Source organism: Populus alba, chromosome 18 (genome assembly GCF_005239225.2).
Source record: "Populus alba chromosome 18, ASM523922v2, whole genome shotgun sequence".
In the NCBI taxonomy this organism is placed as follows: Eukaryota; Viridiplantae; Streptophyta; class Magnoliopsida; order Malpighiales; family Salicaceae; genus Populus; species Populus alba.
The window spans coordinates 6,105,184-6,113,865 of record NC_133301.1 but is presented as its reverse complement, the minus strand read 5'-3'; the positions used below and the strand labels follow the sequence as shown (position 1 = coordinate 6,113,865).

The 8,682-nt window shown below is 37.4% G+C and overlaps 1 protein-coding gene across 3 annotated transcripts; it reads left to right on the top strand.

Annotated features, from left to right (window-relative positions):
* Positions 1–228: 228 nt before the first annotated feature.
* Positions 229–3,277, top strand: LOC118040639 (protein ALP1-like). Of its 3 annotated transcripts, none has more exons than XM_035047622.2 (2): positions 229–1,888; positions 2,809–3,277. In XM_035047622.2, the coding sequence occupies exon 1, from the start codon at positions 351–353 to the stop codon at positions 1,878–1,880; it is 1,530 nt and encodes a 509-aa protein (XP_034903513.1). In that variant the 5' UTR covers positions 229–350; the 3' UTR covers positions 1,881–1,888; positions 2,809–3,277. The 3 variants fall into 3 exon arrangements, with proteins under 3 accessions (XP_034903513.1, XP_034903511.1, XP_034903512.1); XM_035047620.2 differs by having other exon boundaries at positions 2,726–3,277; XM_035047621.2 differs by lacking the exon at positions 2,809–3,277 and adding an exon at positions 2,247–2,695.
* The last annotated feature ends 5,405 nt before the right edge of the window (positions 3,278–8,682 follow it).

Here is an 8,682-nt window from a genome sequence, read left to right as displayed (position 1 = left end):
CAATCTAGGTGTGGTCAATTTTGTAGTAGTATATATTCATTGATTGATTCTTGTTCCTTTCGATGAAAACCAGTTCTTATATTATGGTGTTTTCGGATATTTATTTGATGGGTAAGTTATGATTAAGATTATATAGTTTTTTTTAAGTAGGTCCAAACCAAACAGTTAATTATAAAAATTTATTTTTTAGAAAATAAAAAACACTATATATATATCAATCGTACAAGTAAAAGGCAAGGCTCTAACCCCTTCTATCCTGTAGTGTGTTCACACTGTCTTAAAAAGCCAACACCAATAGAAGATTTTCCTTAATTCAGTGCCTCTTGTTTCAACTCTTTCTCCTTTTTCATATGTTCACCTTGCTTCAATCTCCACTCCACCAAATGAATGAAACTAATAATATCAGCCACTCCAAGAAAAGGCAAAGAAAAGATGACAAGCAAGAAGAAAATGATAGTGATGCCAGCAATTCATTTGGACAAGATGGCAGCAGAAAGAAGAAGAAAATCTTAAAGGGTTTCATCACATCATTGATATTGCTAGAACAACAAGAGAAGAGTGATCAAGAAGAGCAAAACCATGCTTCAAATGAAGAGAAAATATTGTTCGAGGCAAACCACAAGAAAAGGATTAAAACAATGGTTGAATACTACGGCAATATTCAAGATGACCACGTAGAAATTCAAGAAACAGAAAGAAACAAGCGCAAGAAATCAAGGGCAGTAGCTGGTGCTGCGGCTGTTTCTGCTGCCTCTAATGGGGTTGCTGCTATTAAAGGAATTAAAGACGCAAAGCACGGTGGTGGTGCTGGTGGTCAACAAAGACGTTTGTGGGTGAAAGATAGAGATAAAGAATGGTGGGACGATTGTAATAGATCAGATTATCCAGAGGAAGAATTCAAGAAAGCTTTTAGAATGAGTAAGTCTACTTTTGACTCGATATGTGAGGAGTTAAATTCAGTTATAGCTAAAGAAGATACTACTTTGCGTAATGCTATTCCTGTTAGGCAAAGAGTTGCTGTTTGTATTTGGAGATTGGCTACTGGTGAACCACTTAGACTTGTGTCAAAGAGGTTTGGTTTAGGTATTTCTACTTGCCATAAATTAGTTCTTGAAGTATGTTCAGCTATAAGGAACGTTTTAATGCCTAAGTATTTGCAATGGCCTGATGAGGATAATTTGAGGAAGACAAAAAATGAATTTGAATCTATTTCTGGGATACCTAATGTTGTGGGGTCTATGTATACTACTCATATATCTATCATAGCTCCAAAGATTAGTGTTGCCGCTTATTTTAATAAGAAGCATACAGAGAGGAATCAGAAAACATCCTACTCAATTACTGTTCAAGGCGTTGTGGATCCAAAAGGGGTGTTTACTGATGTGTGTATTGGTTGGCCTGGTTCAATGCCTGATGATCAGGTGTTGGAAAAGTCTGCTTTATTCCAAAGGGCTAATGGAGGCCTTTTGAAGGATGTTTGGATTGTTGGGACTTCAGGTTACCCATTAATGGATTGGGTTTTGGTGCCGTATACACAGCAGAATTTGACATGGACTCAGCATGCTTTTAATGAGAAGATCGGGGAGATTCAATCTGTTGCTAAGGATGCCTTTGCAAGGTTGAAAGGGAGGTGGAGCTGCTTGCAGAAAAGAACAGAGGTGAAACTACAAGACTTGCCGGTGGTTCTCGGGGCATGCTGTGTGTTGCATAATATTTGTGAAATGCAAAATGAGGAAATGGATCCAGAGCTGAGGATGGAACTTGTTGATGATGAGATGGTACCTGAGGTTGCTTTGAGATCAGCAAGTTCAATGAAGGCTAGGGATTCTATTGCTCATAATCTTCTGCACCATTGCCATGCGGGCACCAGTTTTCTATAGCTAACGAGGTGCATTTTGTTCCTGCATATTTTAATTCTTTTTTCTCTGTTGTAGTTGTATTGTATAATTACACCTTTTCAGCATTTTTAATCATCGTAATTTGTGGGAGGGACTTTATCAAAGGTTTCTATTCTGCTTCCACAAATTTAGACGATGATACCCGTTTATAGGTTTAAGTTATAGACATAGATGATAGATCAGAGTGACATTCTGTAATTTAGTTTCCATACTTGAATTGAAATAAAATATGATTGAAATTAAGCTGTGGCTATTCTTTTCACACCACCCTTGCTGTGAATCTTACTGTCAATTCTTAAGAAAATATGTTTCATGACCCTCTCTGTTGCTATGTTTATGATCCCCCAGCTTCATGGAAGGACAAGGATTTCTTGGAAAATGGTGATAATGGAATTCTCTTTATGAAATCTACGTAGAAATTTTATGTTTTTCTATTTATCTTCTACAAAGTTTTATTGTGATACCCTTTTCTTTCCTTTGTAGAATTTCAAGCATTTATATAGTGTAAAACGGGTTTGTTATTATGTAACTTAGATTCTGCAAGATGCCTTCTGAAATCTTTAATCTTTACATCCTCGAATAAGCACATTTTATCCTTAAAATGTCTATTATAAGTGATTTCATAAAGCACTTGGACAGTTGAAGTTTTCCTTTTGGAATTCAAGCAATTTTATACTGAAAGGGATATGCAAACAATGATGCTAATTCTTTTGCTAAATCCTCCTGTACATAAGCTGGTATCTTTGAGACTTGGTATTGAATCACGAAGTTGGATTGTATAGTTGATCATTTTCTATTCCATGGTTTTTTTTCCTCGCATGGCGTAGCTCCATTTGGTGATTCACATTTTCGAGAGAGTGGAGGCCCATCATTTTATTAACCAACAGCTCACTTTTTCCGATGAAATCAGAGCGGGGGCAACATAATTTACGTCTTGTTGGAAACAAAGCTGCTTTGATACTGGCTAGCTGGGAACTTGCTGCTAATTAGCCCGCACCCCAGTCCCATGGGCATTGGCTTTCCACAAGAGATCAGGCTGCCTTTTGCTGTCCCAAAGGCACGTAACTGAACAAAAGGCAGAACTTGTGCATGCTGAAAAGAACAAATTGAACAGGCTCTAGCAAAACTCCCTTTCCTTAACCCTGTTCAATTTCAAAATGCGACTATGTAACTGCAGAACTTGCATACAAAACTTCAATCCTGCATGAAATGCCAATGGAATCCAGAGGGTTGTAGAGTAGTTTAATCAAGTCTGGTTCCTTGTGTTAAACTTATTGAGATCAAACACAAAAAGGAGGCTAGAATTCTGAATAATCTGTATATTATGAATGCTTAGTCTTAACCTAAATACAAATAAAGTATATATATGTTAAACTGAAAGTACTATTCTACCCTTAATAAATAATACTACATAAATATTATTTAACATCTCCCCTCAAACTCACGATGCGGCAGCTGTAAGCATCGAGAGTTTGCCAACCAAAAAACGAAAACGAGAGATGGAATGCGCCTTGGTGAAGAAATCTGCAATCTGCAAGGAAGAAGGAACAAAAGGCAAAGTAATGGTGTCATGCTTGAGATGATGACGAGTAAGATGACAATCGATCTCAATGTGCTTAGTTCGCTCATGAAAAACCGAGTTGTGAGCAATCTGAATAGAACTCTGGTTGTCACAATACATAGGAGTAGGATGAGAAAAGGAAACTCCCATATCAGCAAGTAACCAACGTAACCAAACAATCTCTTTGGTGGTAGATGCCATGGCACGATATTCTGCTTCGGTGGATGATTGAGAAACAATAGATTGTTTCTTGTTCTTCCAAGAAATAAGAGAATCACCTAAAAAGATACAAAACCTGGTAACAGACTTGCGATATGTGGGATCACTACCATGATCAGCATCAGAGTATGCACGCAACTCCAAGGAAGAGGTGGATGAGAGTAAAAGACTCTGAAAAACTGTACCCCGAAGATATCGCAAAATACGAAGAACAGCTGCCCAGTGAACAGTAGTAGGAGAAGCAACAAACTGACTAACAACATGAACAGCATATGCAATATCTGGACGAGTAATGGTGAGATATACCAAACTCCGAACAATAGTGCGGTATAAAGTAGGATCTATCAAAGGTAAACCATCAGAAGAAGAGTACCTTGCATTAACCTCAATAGGAGTATCAACAGTCTTGTTATCTGTAAGTCTAGCCCGCTCAAGAATATCTGCAACATATTTCGACTGAGAAAGAAGGTAACCTCTAGGTGAATATGCTACCTCAATACCCAGGAAATATCGAAGATGACCCAAATCCTTCATTTCAAATCGTTTAGCCAACTCTATCTTCAAAACTGAAATACCATCAATATCATCACCAGTAATAATCATGTCATCAACATATAAAGACAGAATGATATGACCTGCATCAGTGCACTTGATAAAAAGAGCAGAATCATGACTGCTAGAAACAAAGCCAAGAGACGAGATCACAATAGAGAATTTCTCAAACCAAGCACGAGGTGCTTGTTTGAGACCATATAATGCTTTCTTAAGCTTACAAACATATCCAGAGTCATGTGAAATACCAAGAGGGGGTGCCATATAAACTTCTTCTTGAAGATCTCCATTCAAGAAGGCATTTTTAACATCAAGCTGAGAAATATGTCATTGACGAATCGAAGCTACATCAATAAGAGTACAAATAGTAGTCATTTTTGCAATCGGGGAAATGTCTCCTCATAGTCCATACCATACTGTTGAGAGTATCCTTTTGCAACCAGCCTAGCTTTGTATCGCTCAATAGACCCATCAGAATTAGTCTTGATCTTATACACCCAACGACAACCAACAACACTCTTAGCAGGAGGTAGAGGAACCAGATCCCAAGTATCTGTCTTATGCAAAGCAGAAAGTTCCTCATCCATAGCTTGCTGCCAAAGCGGATCAAGAATTGCCTCTTTATAGGAAGAGGGCTCAAAGAGACAATGAATAGAAGCTAAAAAGGAAGTAAATGATGAAGAATAACAAGAATAAGCAAAATCTGGTAGTTTTGTAGACTTACGAATACGGATGGACTGACGTGGAGGTGAATCCACAATCTCAGATGAAGCTTGAGGGGTTGTAGATGAGAATCGAGCTTCAGGTGTGCCAGAGAGTAAAGTACCAGTACCTGCAGAGTTATGAGTACAAATTGATCGAACATGGGGAGAGATATCAGAATCCTCAGAAAACGGATCTATACTAATAACATCAGATTTGGTCAGGTTATGAGTAGTGGATGGAATAGAAAAGAAAGGTATATGCTCAAGGAAGACAACATGACGAGACACATAAAGTTTCTGAGTTATTGGATCAAAACAACGATAACCCTTTTTACCTTCACCATAGCCTAGAAAAACACAAATAGCGGATCGAGAGGATAACTTACTTCGTTCTACATGAGGACGAAGAACGAAACAAGTACAACCAAAGACTCTAAATGAGGAATAATCAGGAACATACCCATATAACTTTTCAAAAGGAGATAGACCCGAACTATGAGAAGATGGAATTGTATTAATTAAACTTACAGCAGTAAAAACAGCTTCTCCCCAAAACTCACTAGGAACAAAGGCAAACAACAAGAGAGAACGAGCAGTTTCAACAATGTGCCTATGTTTTCTTTCAGCAACACCATTTTGCTCAGGAGTATCTGTACAAGAAGTTTGATGGATGGTTCCATCTAAGGCAAGCAATTGGCAAAATTTATTAGAGGTGTATTCCCCACCCAAATCACACCTAAAACATTTAATCACAGCAGAATGTTGAGTTTTGATAAGAGCTCGAAAAGTTGCATATATCTCAAAAAATTCAGAACGATGTTTCATTAAAGAAACCCAACAATAACGAGTATGATCATCAATAAAAGAGATATAATATCGAGACCCTCCTTTTGTGGCAACAGGAGAAGGTCCCCATACATCAGAATGAATCAAATCAAATGGTGAAGAAGAAACAGAAATACTTCGATTAAAAGGTAAGGCGGAAAATTTTGCCAATTTACATCCACTACAATTCGAAATGTCACAAGTTTTCAAATTTCCTAAAGCTCTTGTGGATGCCAAAAATCTCAAACGAGAAGATGAAACATGACCTAGACGGGAATGCCATAAATAAAAACTAGAAGATGAAAGACTCAAACGAAAGGATGACAAATCAACTGTAGTAGCAGCAGCGGCAACTGGCACTTTTAACTCATCCAAAATATATAGTTCATTCTCTCTACGGCCTGTCCCAATCAGCTTCTGAGACTGCAGATCCTGTATACAACAAAATGAACCAGAAAACATGACTAAATAATCACCAGAATCACATATTTGACCAACAGACGCAAGATTCAATTTGAGTTTTGGAATAAGATAAACATTAGGGAGAGACAAGTGAGGTGTGACAACAGAACCAACACCTGTTAAGGGCATAGGAGTGCCATCAGCAGTCATAACAAGAATGGAGGACAAAGGGGAAACAGAGGTAAAAGATGAGGAATCTGGAGACATATGATGAGAAGCACCAGAATCCAAGACCCATTCATAGTGTGACATACCTGAGGAACTATGATGCAACTGACCTATGGAAGAAGAAGCGGACATTGCTTGTGGCTGCAAGGAGAGAAACTTCTAAAATTGCCCAGCCAAAATATTAGGATCGGTAATAGAACTTGAGGAAGCTACTGCTGCAGTATTGTGGTGTGGTGGTTTATAACCCTGAGGTGGTCTATGAGCATTAGATTGTGACTGATTGCCAGACTTCCAAGCTTGATTCTGCTGTCTCAACTTAGGACACTAAGCCTTCCAATGACCTTTCTGCTTACAGAAACTGCACTCATCGAAGCCAACCCTTGTGTAAGGCTTATTCTGATGATTAGAGAATGGCTTAGAAGGCACTGCTAATACTGAAGGATTCAAAGCAGAAAAAATTCCCTTTTCAGAATAAGACTGAAGACATATTTCTTCAGCCAATAACTCACTAACAACAGAGTCAACAGAAGGCAATGGAGAACGATGCAGAATTGAACCCTTAAGTCCTTCGAAATCACTGCGAAGTACTGTTAAAAACTGTACCAATCGTTGCTGCTCTCTACTCTCAATATAGGCACCACATGCCTTTAATTCTGCCGATTTTGTAAGAGCCAATTGATCCCAAAGATCTGTCATAGCAGAATAAAACTCTTGGATACTCATATTCTTCTGATGAAGAGCTCGTATGTCATTCTCTAATTGATACTGTTTTGCAAAATTTGATTGTGTGAATAACCTTTGCAGATGATCCCAAACCTCTTTTGTTGTCTCATACTTCGCCAACTGCATACCTATCGAATGCTCAACAGAATTGTTGATCCAAGTAATGATCTTTGCATTATTTGCTTCCCATGTATCTATCAAAACAGCATCTCCCTCCTCAACATTCTTAGGTATCATATAAGTCCCACTAACATACCCCCACATCTTCTTACCCTTAAGAAAATTTCTCATCACATAACTCCAATACGAATAATTCTTCCCATCCAACCTCACACTCACAGACTGAAGTGAATCATCTCTTTCAGTAGCCATAATCAGCAATCACAAATAACCAGAATGCAAAAGCAACAGAAACAAAATATTAAATTGCAGAAACTAAACAAATCTCTTCTCGAAATTATACAATTACTCCAAAACACAAAACAAATTTGCAAAAACTGAACGCAAATACCAAATTGCAGATGCTGAAGGGAAGATGAAATACCAAAATAATTGCAGAAACTATCGAAATACCTAATTTTGCAGAAGCGGAAGACAAAATATCACTCCAAAAAAAAATTGGGATTAAGCCTCGTTTCATAAAACCAGCTCTGATACCATGTTAAACTTATTGAGATCAAACACAAAAGGGAGGCTAGAATTCTGAATAATCTGTATATTATGAATGCTTAGTCTTAACCTAAATACAAATAATGTATATATAGGTTAAACTGAAAGTACTATTCTACCCTTAATAAATAATACTACATAAATATTATTTAACACCTTGGAACTTGTGCATGCTGATAGTCTATTGGATTGTTACTGCCCCTCCCATTCTAACTTCTGATGTTATTAGGTTAAGGTACAGCTCACAGGATGCCAATTTTCTTTTTAGCTTTTGAGTTATTTTACTCTGGTTATCTTTTTTTGTTGTCATGCTTTGTATCATGGATCATTCAAGTTTTGGAGTTCCAATTTCTTTCGTATCTTAGTTCTTGTCTAGTAATATGATAACAGCTTGTACACTTTCTGTTGATTAGCCATGTAAGGATCGATCTGTGCATATTTTCAAGTTAAGGACAGGCTTGGAGCTATTTGGAAACTATGGTTTCTGCCTGAAGTTTATTTATCTCGATATTGTTACGATCCTTAAAGCTAATTTCATTCGATTGTAGGTAATATAGGCAAGTCATTATCATATATTTCAATTGATTTGACATCACAAAACTTAGTATACCATATATGTGTGAACGGATGAGAAGGATTCCGGGTCTTGGATGACAAAAGTTGTCATAGTTTATTGACTTGATGAGTTATAAAATTGGTAATCAACCTCTGAGTTGGTCAGCAGACTTGGAAGATTGGACTTGGCAATGCGGAGCATATCCAGTAGAGTATAGTTATATTTCCAATTGGAGGGAGATATTCAACTGAAATATTTAGTGCTAAAGAAAAGGTGAAAGATTATGATGTATTTGGATTTGGAGGAAGAGAATAGCTTTGTTTTATATATTTTAAGTAGTTGATA

Coding starts and splice junctions, on each gene's coding strand:
- LOC118040639 (XM_035047622.2), top strand. CDS start 351: ATGTTCACCTTGCTTCAATCTCCACTCCACCAAATGAATGAAACTAAT.